The following is an 18,598-nucleotide window of genomic DNA, read 5'->3' as shown; positions in this document are numbered from 1 at the left end:
TATGCTTATGACCTAAAATAACATTTCCTTTGGGCCTATAGAGTCAAAGTCGCTGTGCTTACAGCTGAGCAAGCCAGCTTGCTCTTTCGTAACCTCCAAGCAATCACTGAAAGTGGCATGTGGAATCTTAAAAAAAAGAAAAATCACCCAATGAAATTTATCTCAGATTGTGTCAACCAGCTACCTTCCTGTGGTGCTTACCCACACCCAATCCCACTGGTTCCCTTGGCAACCAAGTTTACCACCGAGGTGCTTAATGCCATCTTGATATGACCCCAAACAAAACCAATCAAAGCAACAGCATTAATATAAAGATATATTCCATAAAAGAGTTTGGCAGTCAAAGAAAAGCGTCACACTTCCTAAAAACACAAGCATTCTTCTTCCTCTAATCTACAGAGAAAATTGTAAAAAACAACAAAACCAATGTCATCAACAAACACCCACCAGTATACACCACGCTAGCATGTACACTTCGGCAAGTAAGTAAAGGTAGTGCTCCATCCCTGAACTCGGAGGACAGAGCTGGTAGAACAAGATCCAGAGAGGCATTAGAGTGTAGCCCAGTCAAGATGCAGACACCCCAGCTTCTCCCAGGAAGTTATTCAGGACATCAGACAGACTTCATTTCCAAAAGCAAGCCCCCAGTAAAACCTGACCCAAAGGGTGGACACAATGACCACAGATATCCCCTTCAGGGGTTGGAGGGTCACCACGAAAGTCTTCAACGAAATATATGAGCCTCTATCCAGCTGCAGGCTGGGGTCCATGGCTCAGCCCAGGGGCTGGCTACAGGGCTTCTCTGTCCAAGGAGAGGCAAAAAAACGCCAGGCCGGCCAGCCGGCCCTTAGCATGCAGCCTGGAGAGGATCCCTGGCCAAAGGTCTCCGGCTGGCTGTCTCTGGCTAGGGTTCCCTGGCCTTGCAGTAGCGGAGGGTCAGGATTCAAGTTCTGGGTAACAGTTTCAGTAGCACCAAGACCAGGAGTCAGTGAGGCCAAGTGGGGAGGGGAGTGATGGTATGTGTGTTGGGGGCATGGAGACGAAGGGGTAGTATGTGAGTGCAGCTAGGTGATGAGGGATGATAAGCTGATGGAGCTGGTTCGTGAGACACTCAAGGGAACTCAGAGGGCTGGCGTCAGTCCCAGACACCGCGTAAGGCTGTTGAGAGGAGAATGCCAGAGGAAATGAAGACGTGGTGTGAGAACATTCTTACCCCTATAAATAAACTATTTACACACTTTAGGAAAAGGAGAGCTGACGCTCAAGAGGAAAACCATGCCCACCGCCCCCCCACCCCACCCCCTGTGCCATCAGGGCATAATGCTGTTAGGCTGGAGCAGTTCCCGTCCTGGGGGGCGGCGGGGACAGGGGATGAGGCACTCCCGTGGCACCAGCCACGTGCTGGCTCAGGCTTACTTCACTTGGATGTGGCTGAGGATCCTGCCCACACCCCTGACGTGTGCAGACACTGCAGGCCCCACTGGCACTCGGAGGTCCACAGAAGATGGGGCTGCCTCCAAGGCCAGCACCAACCACATGTGTGATGGAGGCCTGGGTGCAGCCACCAGAGCCGCTGGTCCCTCAGAGTCACCTCCCCCACTTAAAGACGGGGCCTCTGACTACAGGCGGATCCCCGTGGGGGTGTCAGTCACAAGTCTGTGTGGGTGACAGGGGGCCCCTCGGTCTTCGGCATCGGCAAGCAGAAACAGGCCACATCACGTGGATGCTGAAGGCGGGGTGCTGGCTCTGGCCAGGTGCTTCTGCTTCTCTGCCTGTGGACATGACGATAATGGTGGCGAAGGGCTGCCGCCCCCATAGTGTGGCTCAGCTCTGCTTGCCTGCCTCCGGCTCCTCAAAAGTGGTGGCCTGCCTTCACCGCCTCAATGTCCGAGATCAGGGTCCTCGCCAGGAAGATGCCAAATATCTGGAAACAAAGGGCAGCAGAGGCAGCAGCCATCAGCATCAGGGCCCAGAGGGCATGGTGGAGAGGGTAGCCCACACTGCCCATCGCCCCCACACCTGCCCGCGGCTGAGGACAGAGAGCAGCACATGGGCACCTGCCAAAGGAGACCAACCCACAGTAACGACAAAGAAGCCCAGGGTCTGCTTGCCAGGTCCCAAGAGCCTGGAAGAGGTGAATAGCAGCACCGCAGAAGCACAAGGGATGCTCTGGCCTGCCCGCAACATGACCCTGCATGTCCCAGACTGCAAACCATGACACGCTTTGTGCCCTGGGTGAAATCGGAAATGACAGGGTCACTGACTGGTTCTGATTCCCAAAATAAAATCTGAACATTTCCCGTAAACCTGGATTCTACAATAAATACGAGGTTGTCCCCAGCCTGGGCTGTGCTACACTTCTGACCTCAGTGACTGGGATAACCGTGTGGGAAGAATGATGTTTTTCTACCAGGAACAGACTAATGTAAACTCGGTGATCTGAAGAAATTGGCTTTTTCACCAGTTTTAAGTTCTTTTTGTAGTTGGTATTCGATGAGCCACTCCTTCTTAAGTCTGAGTCCTTGCCTGCTTTGCAAGTAAATTTTTTTTCTTTCCTTTTCCCGATACTTCTGTCTCTCGGCCTTCCTCTGAGATCAACCAGCCACTGAGCAAAGGAGGGAAAAGTGCATGGACAGCTGGTAACCCCAAGTCCACATCAGTGACCCTCCGTCCAGGAAAGGTCAGAGCTGTATATTTTCTAAATGGTGTGTTTTTCCACAGAGCAGCAGCCTCAGTTGCTTCAGAGGTTGCTTACAAGGCTGCCAGCTTCTCCAAGCCCTGGGTAGTACTGGAAAACTCCTGGTTTCTCTGATTCACTAAATTCTCTAGCTAGTTCTTCTCCCGGCAGACACTAGCCAGCCTACTCACGGGCACCCCCAGCCACCAGCGTCTTTCCCCATGTGAAATCTGGCTCAAGGGGAGAGCAAGCCACACAGGCGGTGGGAACAGACCTGCAGCAGTGAGATGGCGATGAAGACGCCGGCCACAATGTAGATGTTCCGCGGGAGCCAGCTCTCCAGGGCCTGGATGCAGCCTTTCGTGAAGATGGACTCATCCCATTTGCTCTTCAGCTGCAGGGAAAGACAGCGCCCTGAGCCTGTGACATGCAGGCTGTCCCCACCCTGGTTTCCCAGAGGGCTCCCGCCAAGGGCAGAGCAAAGCTCAGTGGGGAATGAGGGATCTTGGAGGAAGGCGCCAAGGACAGATGGACAGACAGAACTCTCCAGAAGTACATCAACTGGCCTTGGCCTCTGCCCCTCCCTGAACAGTCTGCACTTTACAACCTGCCTAAGTAAAGGCTCCCTCACTGTGATCTTTAACCTTTTCTGTGAGGGTCTCCACAGATTTCAAGATCAACACACTCCACAGCCTGTATCTGGAGAAAGGGGAGCAGGCTGGGAGGTGGGCAGGAAGGAAGATGTGCCTCAAAGAGAGAAACTAGGAGAAGAGGATTCAGCGTCTTCTGAGTCAGCAGAGGGAAGGGAAGGGGTTTCTCAGATCGTATGCCCTAGCCCATGGGAGGCCAGTTCTAGGAAACAGAGCCTACGTAAGTGGTCACAAGCCAACCGGCTCTTTCTAATCCTGACCCCAAGTGGAGGCTCAGGAAGCACATAGGGATGGGCCAGGAGCTGGTCCCTATGTCCCCCCCCCCCACCCAGCAACCAGCTCCGGCCCCCCTCCCCCATCAGCATCACTCATGAAACACTGACAGAACATTCATTTGTTAGCGATGTTAGGGGCTGAATTATGTCTCCCTAAAATTTGTATGTTGCAGTCCTAACCCCCAAGACCTCAGAGTGTGTCTGTACTTGAAGACAGGCTTGTAAAAAAGAAGTAAATACATTAAAATGAGGTCCCTGTAGTGGGCCCTAATCCAGTAAGACTGGGGTCCTCTAAAAAGAGGTCAGGACAGAGAGAGGGAATCCCATTTGAGGACACAGGGAGAAGACATCATCCGGGCCAAGGAAAGAGGCTTCAGAAGGGACCAATCCTGCTGGCAACTTGATCTCAGACTTTTAGCCTCTAGAACTGAGAAAATAAACCTCTGTTTCCACACAGCCCAAGCGCTTCATTACGGCAGCCCTGGCGACTAATACAAATGGTGACAAAATTCGCTAGCTGGAGAAGCTGATGCTGACACAGGCCCATCTCTGTCAAGTGGAGCTCACTGCTGAGGGAGCTGAGGTTTCCCAAACAGGAGGGTCACATCCCCAGTGTCCACCTCGAATAGGAGGGGTTGTCTGCAGGTTCCCTGAGACGCCTCTCTTTCAGACCAGCTGTCGTTCACAGCAGCAGAGGCCGTCAGAGCAAGGGCTGGGGGAGGCCTCACCTCTTCACATCCGAGTGGACACTCCCTGCAGCCTGAAGAAGCCCTTAGAGAACTGAGCCCCCGCCTGCTCTGTCACCACTGTCTCCACTCGGCAGCTGGACCAGGCCATGTGCTCCTGCAGCTCCATCCTGGACCCCTAGATAACGACGCCTCCTAGGATTCCAAGGAGCCTCTTCTCAAACATATAGCCTATGTTCCCCCAAACTTCCATCTGACCTCTTTCCACTCATGTAGCAACTGCTAGATTTTAGGATTGTGGTTCACAGAGCTTGAAATCACAGCCATCACTGTTCTTGGACGGGTGTGTGCGTGACCACGTGTATGCCCGCGCTTGCCCAGTTTCCAGCTTAGGAGGCACGTCTGGCTCCTTAAGTCTCCCCGGCTTTTCCATCCGGTTTGCACTTGTGCTAAATCAGGGAGTCAGACCCTGGGGAACAGACCTGAAGAATTCAAAATTCATATGCATTGGGGCTCTCACCTGAGTCCTGACGTCATAGCCACACTGTGTGTTCACAACTTTTTGCTGTTAGGAAAACAGAAAAGATTTGTCATTTTTGTACTCTTGAGAATTTTGTACTCTTTGGTGGTAGAAAGCTCTAGAAAAGTCACAACCAAACACCAGCACCAACTCCATTACAGCACATGCCCTTCCAGCATACTGCCAGCTAACCTTTCATGCTAGGACAGGGTCAGAAAACCTTTTATGTGAAGGACTAGACGGTAAATATTTCTGACCCACCTATGTAGTTGCTTTTTAACTCTGCTGTTGCAGCATGAACACAGCCACTGACAATATGTAAATAAATGGGCATGGCTGTATTTCAATAAAACTTTATTTACAGACAATGAAATTTGAATTTTGCATGATTTTCACATGTCACAAAATATTATTCTTCTTTTGATTTATGTTCAACCACTTAAAAATGGCTGAAACCATTCTTGGCTCACAGATGATGCAAAAACCAACAGCAGGCCGGCTCTGGCACGGGGGTTGCAGTCTGCCAATCCCTGCGCTAAAAGGGAAAACCTACTCTTGCTGAAGAATTCAGCATCAGTTGTCAGATGCTGGCTCTGCAGCCTCTGCTGATCTGAGCGCTTCCCAGGCTGAGGAACCTGCCCAGGGCCTGTGGCCCAGCATCAAACAGTGTGACCACGCTGATGGTGCGGTGTGACTGTCCCCTCGGCTCAGACCCTCTTCAGGGAAACATTCAGTGCTCCTTCAAGGGAACCCAAGGAACCTCCATGGGCAGTCCAGTGGTTAGGATTTGGAGCTTTCACTGCCAGGTCCCAGGTTCAATTCCTGGTTGGGGAACTAAGATCCCATAAGCCACGCAGTGTAACCAAAAGAAAAACAAAAAAGGTCACCCAAGAGCTCAGTTTCTGGAACTCAAGGATGTTGGTCTGCAGACCAGAGAGGAAAACCCGTGAAGAAGAAACAACAGTAAAAGAATTCTGCGTCACCCCAGATGGCAAGGTACCCCACCAGCCCAGGCTTCTGAGGATTGGGCATTTTCTCCAGAGAAAGGGACACCTGGGTTCATTACATTCATAGTATCCTGTTCAGGCTCCTTGAGTGAGAGCCCCTCCTGACAGGGGGAAACATTGTTTTTCTCCTGCTTCACCCAGCCCACTAGAGCCAGGGTGGGCCGTGTGAAAACGTTCCTGGAATTTCTAAACATAGGATTTCAGAGCTGCACGAGCCCCAGGCAGGTGGAAGGGGAGCCAGGTGCTCACTGCGTCTGCAGGAGGGAAGTGGTCAGAGCCCTCAGGGAAGCAGGAACTGCTCACTTCACCCTGGAGGGACTGTCCACAGGTGGGCCGACTTACTGCGGGGTCAGGCACGCAACAGGAGAAGGGCACCCCACATTTCTCGCGGCTATAGCTGGCGCCACTGCAGTTGAAGTAGACATTGAGGTCCCAGTCTTCAGGGCCATATGCCCCACAACACTGGTTCTGCAATCATAAAGGCAGGAACCATCAGAGCTCCAAGCACAGGGTGGGTGTCTGTCTTAGGGACACGGGATTTGATGTGCCTCCATGTACCACACAGAGAAATCAAGGCCCACCCAATGGACCTGCCATCACAGAGACGTAACCGAGATGACCCTGGTAGTCCTAAAGAAGGGAACTGTGTCCAGGGCCCAACACCCCAGGCTGGCTCAGCAGCGCCCTGGCCTCAGCTCCACTCCCTCCTCGCTCTGGAACTTCCCCTTCTTCCCCAACTGCCCCCCAAGCAGCCCAGAGCAGGCTTCTGGTTCTCCTTCCTATATGGTCCGCTAATACCCCACAAGAGAACACCTCCCGTGGTCAGTGCGCCTTCCTCCCCAAGAAAAGGCCAAGCTGACCCCAGTCACCTTTTGTGTCTCTACAGAAAACAGCTGCTGAACGCCTACTCCCAAGGAAAGAGTTACAACTGGGGTGAGCGGTAACGCAATCTTTGCCCCTGACCCAGGATCTCTATCCTCCCTTCCCACAACCCCTCTCTATCTGGTGAAGAAGCAAAGAAAACCTCCCTTTGTCTAAAAACTCATAAAACCAAGTGCACTGAGAGCAGCTTTGTGACATCAGCAATGTCCCAACCAGATGTTGTTTTTGCACTTGTCCTTAAAGCTGACATAGTTACAGCCCTAATTACAAGCCCACAACCAGGATTTCTGCTTCACTTTCATTTCTGAGATAAAAGCCCATCTCTCTCCCCCAACCACCCTCCACGGTTCCAGGTGCTCTAATGAATATCCAATATATCACCATGAGAAAAAGAAAGCTCCATCATTTACTGACTACCTCTGAAGAAAGGTTTCTTTTTTTAAGGAGAGGAAGGCAGTGGCGAAAACTACAGTGTCTTTAAGGCCAGTGCAGAGATCCGGCATCCTTGACACCAGCAAGCCCCAGGCTATGTGGAATTGAAGAGTCTTGAATAGAAAAGGAAAAGCCGCAGCAGGCAGTGGTGTCAGGAGAGGGTGGGGTGACGACTTTCACAGATGGATGCGGGTCTCTACCAACAACATAGGAAGGATCTCTGATCACATAAATGGGTTTTGCTGGATCGAGCCCAGGATACGTGAAACACGGGATAAACAAGTTCTGGTTAATAAGGGGAACAGATCACAGTTACTTTTAATGCTCTCTATTTTCTTCTCAGAACCAAAAGGTTCCCTATAAAAAGTTTTTGAGGAAGCTAGGCTTTCTGGCAGAGCAGAGATCAAACAACAGCCTTGCAGAGGCCGACATGGTGGGGAGTGGGTTTCTCCCGGGGGAAGAGGGGCAAGGGATGAGGGACAGCTGCGGTCCCAGCCTCCAGGTGCAGCCACACACAACGGGGATGGAGGTCAGATGGAGAAAAGGTCACCGCCTGGGATTGCTTAGACTAACCTCCAGGGACATATTCCAGGGAGGTTACATTCCTCTTGGTCTGAAGAAGTTTGCTCCAGGCGGCTCTGTCCTCTCAAACAGGAAGGGGAAAAGGTCCCGGGAAGGAAAGGGACAGGAATAGCCTCAGACAGCGAGTCATGTGCCCAGCTCTGCCCCTCAGCGCCCACAGGGCCCAGGGACGGTGGCTGTCTGCGTGGTCCAGGCCCGAGGGAGTGGGGGTGGTCACGAGTGAAGTGAGACTGCCTGCCTGAAGCACCTGGGGGACAGCACCCTGAGAGCAAGCCTGGCCCGTCAGCACACAGGAGTGGACAAAGCTAACCTGTCCAGAGGCGGGGTGGCACCGTCCCGGCCTCCGTGCCGAGGGCAGAGCTGAGGGGGGAGGGTCCCATGTTCCCCACCAGCCTGGGCCCCCAGCCGCGCACAGAGACTGAAGCCAGGACAGTTACGCTGTCTTAGGGAGAAGGCGGGCACGGTACTTACGGCTTTCTGAAGGGAGTCGATGAGGTTCTGCAGGTCAATGTCGTCCCGGTAGGATCTGATGTTGCTCTCGAAGAACTCCCGGAACCGGTCCCTCACCCAGTCCTGGAACAGGAAGGCCAGCACGGCCACGGCCAGCTCCAGGAAAAAGATGAGGACGATGGTGCTGCAGAACTGCAGGGGGGACACGCAGGGAGCGGGCGTCACCGCACCTCAGCCTCCCGGCCAGGCCACACCCCCACCTGACCCAGAACCTCTGCCTCCCTCTAAGAGCACCGGCCTGGCAGCCAAGAGACCCACGCTGGAGCTGGGGAATCCCACGTGATGGGCTGGGTACCCTGGGCACCTCATCCCTGCTCACATCGCTGCATTGTTGGTTAGAGTCAGATGAGTGAATGAACGAGCAAGCTCCAAGACAATAGGCCAGCTATCTCCTATGAAGGAGCACCCCCTCCAACAAGGAAACACCCCACAGGAATGAATGACTATCCTGGCCTATCAGGCTGTCAGCTCCTTTAGCGTGGAGACTGTGCCCCAGACACCCTATCTGACCTCTCTCCTCGCACCTACAACCATCGCACTTGCTAAAAACCTGTCACTCCTACTTTAGGGATAAGGAAACTGAGGTTCACTCAGGTCACATAACTGAGACACAGGCCATCTGAGTTCCCTGGCAGGGCTCTTGACAACTCTGGAGTTGCTAATGTTATCAGTACCTACTCTGTGTGCATACAATAGTCAACTGCGGTAAAACATCTGCCCGGCACAGGCAGCACGGGGGTGGAGTTCTGTAAAGGCCACTGCAGCCACAGGTCCACACCCCTCGATCAAGGCAGCGTTCCGGCCTGCGGAGCTCATGTTATCACAGCCACTAGCACGGGCCACACCGCACACTAAGCATCTATGCCACAGCCAGCAGTATCTCAAAATAAGACACACACACACACAAACATACATACACACAAGGCCCCCCAGAATGTAATCTCCATTCACAGAGAAGCAAGATAACCAAACAAAATTGAAAAGCAGGGAAAAAAAAAAAAAAAAAACCCATGTGCTTTCCTTTTAAAATTAAGCCCAGAAAAAAAGGCTTGGTCTAATAAATTCAACAAATAATTTATTGCAAAACATGATTATGTGTTTCCCCCACCAGGTGCTATTTAATTTCAGCTGAATGCATTTCAAAATGAATGTGTATCTAAATATAAAACTAACTCTTAGTAATTCAAAGTTCTGCCAAAAAATCAAGGATTCTGCACTGTATATCCAACAGATTCGTACCCCCTGGAGGAGGCAAAAGATTTCCTAACATTATAGACATCTTCTGATCTTAACCAGGAAGGGCAAAGGTGATCAGCAAACAAACAACTGGAACTGCAGGGGGGAGATTAAAGGTGAGGGAGGCACAGGTGACTCTGCCCACTAGGAGCTGAAAACCAGAGGGGCTCAACTTCTCCCCCGCTGAGGACCTACTTCATCTGATTGTCTCCCGAAACCTTACCTTTTTCAGTGGGCAGCAGGGTACAGAGGGCTGCCTCCTCCCCCCACTGCTGGATCCTGGGGCAGGCTTTTAAGAGTGGCTACCTCGCCCCACCCACTCCAGCAGGTAAGGGCTAAGCCTGTCCTACAGAGCCCACAGCCCTAGCTCCCCCACCATACTTCCTCCCACCCCCACGTCCGGGCCACTCACAAAGTTGAGCAGGCAGATGTTCTCCCGCAGGGCCCCCACACAGCCAGCGAAGCCCAGGGTGAACATCACCACGCCCACCATCAGCACCAGCACCACTGGGTCAATTCCATGCATCCGGGTCACTTTGGTGAGGTCGGAGAGCACCCCCTGAAAGAGGCAGAGAAAGCAGGGTAACATCAGCCTTGAAGAGTCGAGGGTGCCCTGGGGGGACTGATCTGCAACTAAATGAGGACAGGGACATGCCTTCTGGGGCTCAATCTTCTCATTAAATGCCAGGCCAGAGCATGGCCCCTGCCCAGCTGCCCTCTTAGAGGCCCAGCAGATCTTTGCCTCCCTCAGCTCCCAGTTGCCCTCCTGCTCCCACATCTAGGCTGTCAGTTCCTCACAGGCAGACCCCATGCTTCTTTTGTAGCCTGTAGGATAGTGATGGGGTGAAAAGGGGCCCTGGGGGACCCTGTGGTCAAGGCACCCAAAGGCCCTGGCCTTTGGTCATCTGGCGGCTGACTCTGCATGCTATTCATGGAGAACGCCATTATCTTGAGATGAAAACAGCGTCAACATGAACAGGCTTGCAAACAGCACATGCACCAAGGACAGATGAAGACAGCACTGTCCACTGACTTTTTGTGATGATGCAGATGTCCTATATATATCTGCGCTGTTCAAAATGGCAGCCACTGGCCACACGTACTGTTATTGAGCACTTTAAATGAGGCCTAGTGGAACTGAAGAAGTGAATTTTAATTTGTGTGTCATTTTAATTAATTTAGATATAATCAGTCACATCTGGCTAATGGCAATCGGAATGGACAGAGCAGCTCTACAGGATTCAGCGGAGGAAGAAGCAAACAGCAGCCAGGCCAGACACCCAGCGGGACCCGGGCAGCCAGGGTCGCCAGGCCTAGGCTCCGGGTCTGATTGGCTGAGATGCTGCTGCTCCGTCTGGTCACACGGTGGCGCTATGAGTCATGGTTTGCACCAGCTTCTCGGTCACTAGGGCAAAGGGACACTGCACTGCAAGCACTTAAAGGGACCCAAACCTAAAGGTAGACCTTATCCAGTTCCCAAGGCCATGGCGACAAAGCCCACAGACCTGAGAGCTCCTGCCTCCTTCCTCTGGAAGCAAAGAGAGGCTCCACTGAAGGAACAGAGGCCCCTGGGCGTTAGGCTTAAGAGAAAGCTTTAGCTCTCACTGTTCCCTGCCTGGCCTCTCCACCTCCCCAATCCCCACCGACTCACAGTGCAAAAGGTGCACCAAGGCCCACTCCGCTCACATCCGTTCTAGTCCCCTCCTTAGAGTCCCAAATGCCCCTTGTCCCCCCCTGTCCTCCACAGGCTGGGCGATGAGGCTCAGGGGTGCTCAAGATGTGCCCCTGCAGCACAGGGCGCCCAGGGGCACAACCCGGAGCCTAACTCCCTGACTCAGGGGTCCTATCCGCGGGCAAGAACGAGAGCTCCAGGAATCACCTCTGTGTTCAGGGAGCTGCCGGCTCCAGAGGCACAGTTCGAGTCCACTCCAGAAGGTAGCCCCAGGCCTGCCCTGGACACAGCCGTGGACACGCCCCGGGATGACTCAGGGCTTCTGGAAACAGAAGAGACGGCTCTCCATGCTCATGGGGCTCAAAATCCCAACTGGCCCAGCCTTGGCCTCTAGCAGCGACCCTGCACAGGGAAGCCAGGCTAGCCAGGAGTTTTCATCACAAGTTAAGTAACTTCCAAGAACCAGCTCTGTAAAGGTTAATGACCACAAATCATTGCCCTGCACAGGAGGGGCTCTTTAGGGAGGAGTTTGGAGGAAGGGACAATTAAAGCTGAATGAACCTGGTGGACTACTGCTCAGGGTTCCAGTGACAGTCACACCTACCTTCTCGCTCCACGCCCATAGTCCAACTCCGAGGAAGACAACGCCAGCCAACTGAGCAGGGGCAAGGGAAAGAGAGAGAGAAAGTCAGGTCAGAAACCAGCTCCATGAACATGCTTCTCAGAGGAGGGGCCAGACTGCTGGTGTCAGACGGGGTTCCTGGCTCATGTCCATGCTGGGCAGAGCAAGGCGGCCCCTTGGTCCCTGCAGATGACAGGGACTCCAGCAGAATGGTGGGACAGTGAGGCTCTTCAGGTAACTCACACCTGTTTTCCCTGACTGCTGGGACAAAGTTCTTTAACCCCAGCTGGCCCCATGCTTGGGAGAGCAGAGACAAAGATCTCGGAACAGTGTCTGACCAGGAGAGACTTTGCTTCTGCCACACCCTGCTTCTTTCCCCTTCCACAAACCCCCTACTCACTTTAATGCACTGTCTGGTGTGTAAGAGGACATCATCCCTTGTGATACCTTCAAGGGTTCCCAGTGCAGGTAAGGCTCTGCACAGGACTGCCACCCTCCTTGGGTCTCCAGCCCTGCAGAGAGACTCCAAGCACAGACAAGCAGCTGCCAGGCTGAGCTTCCTCCCCTACCGTACATACACTCCACATGGCGGGACACACCTGTGCTCAGGGAACGCTGGGTTATGTTACTGAATTAAGAGGGCTGCACTGAGCCATGTGCTAACCCCAGAACCGTGTCCCCCAACCCTGGCCTCTTATCCACAGGAGCCCACTGGCGCCAAGGTGCCCTACATACCCCATGACAAAAAGAGACCCCCCCATGTACACCCCACAGCTTCCTACACCAGGGAGGGTTTTTCCAGAGCAAACACCTCCTGGCCTTAGAAATTAAGCGGCCCCCTGTTGTTCTGCTTAACTGCCTAATATTCTGCTGGCATTTCGCTGCCATTTATCAGGACCTGGTGATAAACAACAGGGCAAGGTTCTCTGTGACTGCGAGTTTCCCAAGTGTGTTCTCCAGCTTCAGGACCTTCCTGCCCACTGCAAGCCCTAGGAGGCGGGACTTGGAAGAAAGGCCTTCAGAGAAAGCCCGGGAGTTCCCAGTCTCCTCTGGATCACAGGCCACTTTCAGAAAATGTGCACATGCCCCGTATTTTGGAGGGAATTTCAGAGGGTTCATAGACTCCTTATTGCAGGTTCCCACAGCAGCCTGTGGACTTCAAGTGAAAAAGTCCTGCCAAGACCTGATCCGCCCGCCCCCGGCCCCCCAAGTTGACTAAGTACCACAGGGGCTGAGAAGGCCAAGGCGAGAACTCGGAACCCAAGTCCCCCTGAAACCAAGTTCCCTGACAAGTTGATGATTAATCTCTCTATCCACAGCTTCATTCCCTTTCTTGTCCGCCCCTGTTCTCCTTAAGATTAAGGAATATCAAAGGAAAGGGGAGACTGAAACGGAGCAGAACCCTGAGGGACCTTGCGGGGAACAAGCCCCTCCGTGGCCCCTGCTTCTTGCTGGCCTCCCCTCCTCCTGCCTGTTCCAAAGAGCAGACTCAAGCAGTTAATGATTAGAGTAATGACACAGGAGTCACAGGACTCCAGATTCCTCCGGAAGGGATTTAGATAACAATTTGCCACTATCTTTAAGTTGTTCTGTAGAAATAAAACCCCGACCCTGTGGAGGAGGGCGATTACATACTGACCACAAGAAGTGTAGACCCCAGGCTGGTTGGAACCAGAAGGCTGACGATTTAGATTCCTGAAACATTACCTGTTACCTCAATACTAACCAATCAGAAGAAAGTCCACAAGCTAACCACATACCCTGTGGCCCTCACTACTAACATCTGCCTTTAAAAACACTTGTCTGAAAGTCTTCGGGGAGTTGGGGTCTTTTGAGCACGAGTTGCCCATTCTCCTTGCTGGGCATTCCACAATAAACCTTGTACTTCCCTTCACCATAACCTTGTGTCAAGTAACTGGCTTTGCTGCAAGTTGGGCAAGTGAACCCAAGTTCAGGTCAGTAACAATTCAGTAAGCAGTGAGGGAGAAGACCCAGATCCCAAGTCTCAGTTTAGTTCATTCATTTACTCACTCATTCATTCAATGGACATTGAGCAAATGCTAGGTACCATCTCAAGCACTGGAGACAGCACTGCACCACGCGGTCAAAGATCCCTCTGCTGCTGGAACTTGGGTGCCATGGAGCTGACATGAGATTCTTTCCACCACATCACACCGATCCCCCACTTTTCAGTCCTCCCATTGGATTAGCCAGCTGATAAAGGGCTTCATTTTCCTTGATGGGGTGCATGACCTTCCATTCCTGAGTGTCTGACACTGTGTGGTAAGCAAGCTGGAAGGTGACCAGTTGCTCTCTGCTGAATCCTATAGACATCCCTCCCCACCATTCCTCACAGTCTCTGATGACTCACTTCCCTCTTTCCAAGCTGGGAGGTCAAGTCTTTTGCCTTAGTTATCCACCCTCATCCACCACAGTAGTCATTCCCTCCTCCACTGAGGCACCCAGCTTTGGGGACATGAAGGATACACACATGGTTGTCTTCCACTCTCCCTGTCACTCCGCCTCAGTCTCTTTTGAGGGCTTACCCTCCTCTTTCAGAGCCCTCTAAATGCTGGAGAACCTCACTGCTTAGTCCTGACCCCTGGCCTCCCCTAACCCTCTGGATGATGTCATAACTCACACAGTTGACGCACAAACCCCAACCTTCAGCCACAGCTGATCCCGAGTCAAACACCCCAATGTCTATTTGACCTGTCCTCTGAATACAACCAGCAACATTTCAATCTTCACACGTCCCCAAAGGGAGTTGTGGTCTCCCAACTCCCCAGCAGCCCCTCCCAACTCTCCCGTTCTCACTAAATGGCACCACTGACCATCTACTCTAAAGACAGAAAACCTAGACCTCAGGTTTGACTGCTCTATCCTTCAACTCCACATTCAACCTACTAGGACCTGCTATTAGTCCTACCTTCAAACATAGAGAACCCTCTCTGCTCCCACCTGTCCATGCCATCACCCCTGCAGGGGCCTCCCCACTGTCTCCCCACAGGTCCTGAGCAACTAGAACAATCCTTTAATAACATATATCAGATCACCCACCTCCTCAAAATGCTCCAATGACTTCCTTTTACACTTAGAATAGAATTCAAACTCCTTGCTGTGGCTCACAAGGGCCTGGGTAGCCAGGCTGTAGCCTGCATCTCCAACATTATCTCCAATCCAGCTCCCCGGCCCCAGTCCCACCCACCCAGCCACCCACCCCCAGTCCCTGCCATCTCTGCTGAATCCTACAGACATCCTTCCCCACCATTGTGACTGTTTCTTGAACTCACCTACCTCATCCCTGCCTCAGAACTTTGACTCGATCCCTTAGCCTAGAATGTTCCTCCTCCACATCCCTTCCTGGCTTCCTCCCTCACTCCACTCAGGTCTCTCCAAATTTCACCTCCTCAAACACACCTCCCTTTGCCATCCTGTGCAGACTGTCTCCGCACGCGTCAGTCCTGACCTCCCTCCCTGCTAGATCTTCATGGTACTCATCCTAGACCACGTGAGCTGTCTACTGTGTCTCCTCCTCTGCCCTCTGAGGGCAGAGATGTTTTCTATTTTGTTTAGGGTTGCCTGATCACTTTCCAGGACAGCCCACCCACCACCAGGTACCACATGGGATGATGAGGGAGGTCGGCCCCCTGCAACCCTCTCGCTGAACACAGTCAGCTTGAGACACCAGCTCCGCACCACCACAGCCCAGTTCTCCTTCTCTCAAAACAATGGGGCTCCAAGAATAAGAGCTCGGTGTTTTTTCTCCATTCTGTTTCAAAGGAAGAACTAAAGTTAACTTGCAGCAGAAAGACAGGAACTGAGGTGGGGGGTGGGGTGGGGGGGTGTCACATGCCAGATCATGGGTTCAATGAACACTGGCCCAAGGCAGGAACTTCAAGGACCAACATTGTTTTAGAGAAAAGAAGACTGAAGGAGGACCAGACAGGGGAAGTGACCTGTCTGGGAGCTCACACAGCAACCTCTTGAATGAGCCAGGACTCTGGCCAGCTTGGCATGGCTCCCTGTGGAGCCCCTTCCCTGCCCCCCACCCCCCTCCCCGGGACAGATGGTCTGTGTAGTTGGGCTGTCCTCTTGGCTGCCAACCATCTGGGAGTGCCTTCCAGCCTCAGAGTAACCTCCTTTGTTTCTCATCTATGACCTGATTAAATTCCTTCTCAAAGAAGGGAATCCAACTCCCGCCAAGCCCACAGAGGCCGGCCTTGGACCATCAGGTTCGCACGCCGTGGTGGTCACCAGGGCAAGTAGCACCACCCTCTCCTGGGTAACTGGTGCTACGTTAAACACAGTACACCTAAAGAGGCCCTCCATACCCCACAACACTGGTACTGTTACCCCCGTTTTTCAAATGGCAAAGTTCAGATGTAGGATGACTTGGTTATTGCCTAAACTCACACAGCGAGCTGGTGGAGAAGTCAAGAAACAAACCTGCGTGTCTCTGACTGTCCTGACATCATGTTATCTCACTGCAGAGGGCGGCCGCGAAATAGTGGGCACCAGCATACGCCCTCCACCACAAGGGGCAGTCACAGTGCCCGGTGGCGTGGGAGGCTGCAGAAGGGGCTGCTAGGCTGTGCAACAGTAAAGTCAATGGAGGATCACTCTGTGTCCAGTCAGGGCCCCTGTGGGGGTCACTGTGAAGATTCAGGAGTGACCTGAGGCAAAGGACCCCTGTGTAAGAAGGCGAGAGGTTTCCTCTGGGGCATTCTGGGCTGGTCCAGCCCTGCTTTGTTCTGGAAGCCCACATGGAGTCAACTTGCTAAAGTGAGCAAGCCTTTACCCAGCAGGTTCCAGACATGATGGAATTGTAGACACCTGGTTAGGTTCCGCCAGACCGGAGGAGGATTCCAACACCAAGCAGGCTGAAAGTAGCCCCTCATCACCCACAATTTAGTGGCCCTGGTCTCTTGCAAGATTTCATTTCAGTGTGAAAGTGCTCAGGCAATTCCTGCAGACCCCAGAGCCTTTCCTCCACAGGATCAAGACAAACCACCAGCAGCCGTGAAATGCTTTCAGGTTGCTGGCCTGCTGGCCCCTGACTCTTGTAGATTCCTTTAGCTGAGGCAGGCTCCCTTGGGCCACCTGAGAGAGCCTCCGAAAAGAACCAGAAGGAAACCCAGGAAGAAGCACTGGAACCCAAAGGAGTTCTGGGCAGTGCTGAACAAACAGCATGGGTCAGTTGGTCCTGATTCCGGCTCCAGCCCACAAGTTCCTTGTGACAGGACTTGTATGAGTCCAGAAATTTCTCTGAACCTGTTTTCCTTTGCAAAATGAAGGTGACCCCTCCTGGGTCAAAGGAGGGTCTCTGGGGCACTGAGCGAGCCCTGCCTTGCCTTGGAGGCACAGCAGAGTTCTGGGGGACCTTTGAGGCCATATCAGCATTTGCTGGATTGAAGACACTGTGCCCCACCCTCCAATGACTCACAGCTTTGTCCTGACACAAGGTCAGAAGCATCTGTTTTACCGGGCTTCTGAAGACAAGAGTAGAGTTAAAGGAAATAGGTGCCTCCTAGAGGCACTTTTCAAGTGAAGTGGGGAAAGGATGATGGAAAGAAAACAGGGCAGGAGTAGAAAAAGCTATAATAAAACTTTCAGCTCTGTTCCTAACTCACCTTGTGGATTTAAGAAAACCATCACTCTCTTCGACTTCAGAGGAGACCAATGATCTCCAAAGACCTCTGCTTCTCCTGCTGCCTAAGCTCCACCACCATAAATCATGCCTGGTGGAAACCCAATGGTCCTGGCACTCACTCTCCAGAACTGGAAATCCTGGCCTGGCAAGTCCAGGGAACACCAGAGAGGCTTGTGGTCATGTGAAAGGATGCCAGAGATGGCACAGACCCTAGACCCAACCTGGCCCTGACAGCCAGTGCACTGAGGTCAAGATGAGGAGGCCTTGCCCTTTCAGACTGCTCCACTCTGAAGCATAAAAGGTCTGCTTCTTTAAAAAAAAAAAAAAAAAAAAAAAGCTTAAACTCAGCCACTTCTGGGTGGGAGTCTGGAAGTTCTGGGGGCCGGAAGGGACGCTGGAGCCCAGCTTCCTCATCTCAGAGGGAAACAGGCCCGGGGCGGGTCAGTGCCTCGCCCTGGGTCACACAGTTATCACACACCAGCCTTTCCTCCTGCCGGAAGGGCGGTTCTGAAAACCAGAAGCATGTGTGCCCTTCCCGCAGAGCCTGTGAACCCCTGCGAAGGGCCCCTCCAGGATGGGGAAGGACATCCCTCAGGGCTCTGGGGCAGCTTCCACAGACACTCTGTACTCCCAGATAACAGGGGGCTCACGCACAACGCCCCGCCCAGGGATCTGACTCTGGTCAGCCTTTGAAAGAAAGGAAGACAGACGAAGGTTACAGGCAGCAGCCCCAGGCGACAGCGAGAAGGAACCCCCAAACCTGCCTCACCCGCACCCCAGTCCCTGCCATTGCTGGCACAGTTGGATGATTAACAGTGAGTAGAAAACAAGATACTAAGCTGAGGGTCGGCAGTTCCGTAAGCCAAATAGGAAGTATTTTCAGCTTTGCCGGGTGGAAGGTCTCTGTTTCAGTTACTCAATTCTGCTGTCTTAGCAGGAAAGCAACCACAGATAATACCCAAACAAATGGGCAGGGCTTGTTCCAAAAAAAGGCGTATGTGCAAAAACGGGCAGAGAGCCAGGTTTGGCGTGCAAGTCATAGTCAGCCACGTCCTGCACTAAACTATCATACCGAAACCATATGAACCTAGACAGGATTTCCTTCAGCTCAGCCACGTGAACCCCAGGACATCCTATAATTCGGGTTGCCAACCCTGGTATGTTTCTGTATTACTTCAACAGGTCTTAATAGCC

The 18,598-nt window shown here is 52.8% G+C and overlaps 1 protein-coding gene across 1 annotated transcript in view; it reads right to left on the bottom strand.

Annotated features, from left to right (window-relative positions):
* Positions 1-303: 303 nt before the first annotated feature.
* Positions 304-18,598, bottom strand: part of TSPAN14 (tetraspanin 14) — a 53,066-nt gene continuing 34,771 nt past the window's right edge. Inside the window, exons 3-9 of the mRNA XM_065922723.1 lie at positions 11,734-11,784; positions 9,870-10,016; positions 8,183-8,353; positions 6,158-6,283; positions 4,809-4,853; positions 2,952-3,071; positions 304-1,924 (exon numbers count right to left, since the gene is read on the bottom strand). Coding sequence (XP_065778795.1) covers positions 1,853-1,924; positions 2,952-3,071; positions 4,809-4,853; positions 6,158-6,283; positions 8,183-8,353; positions 9,870-10,016; positions 11,734-11,784 — 732 coding nt within the window. The 3' untranslated portion in view covers positions 304-1,852. The remainder of the gene's footprint in view (positions 1,925-2,951; positions 3,072-4,808; positions 4,854-6,157; positions 6,284-8,182; positions 8,354-9,869; positions 10,017-11,733; positions 11,785-18,598) is intronic.

This window comes from Muntiacus reevesi, chromosome 2, assembly GCF_963930625.1.
Source record: "Muntiacus reevesi chromosome 2, mMunRee1.1, whole genome shotgun sequence".
NCBI lineage: Eukaryota > Metazoa > Chordata > Mammalia > Artiodactyla > Cervidae > Muntiacus > Muntiacus reevesi.
This window is presented reverse-complemented; position numbering and strand designations above follow the sequence as displayed.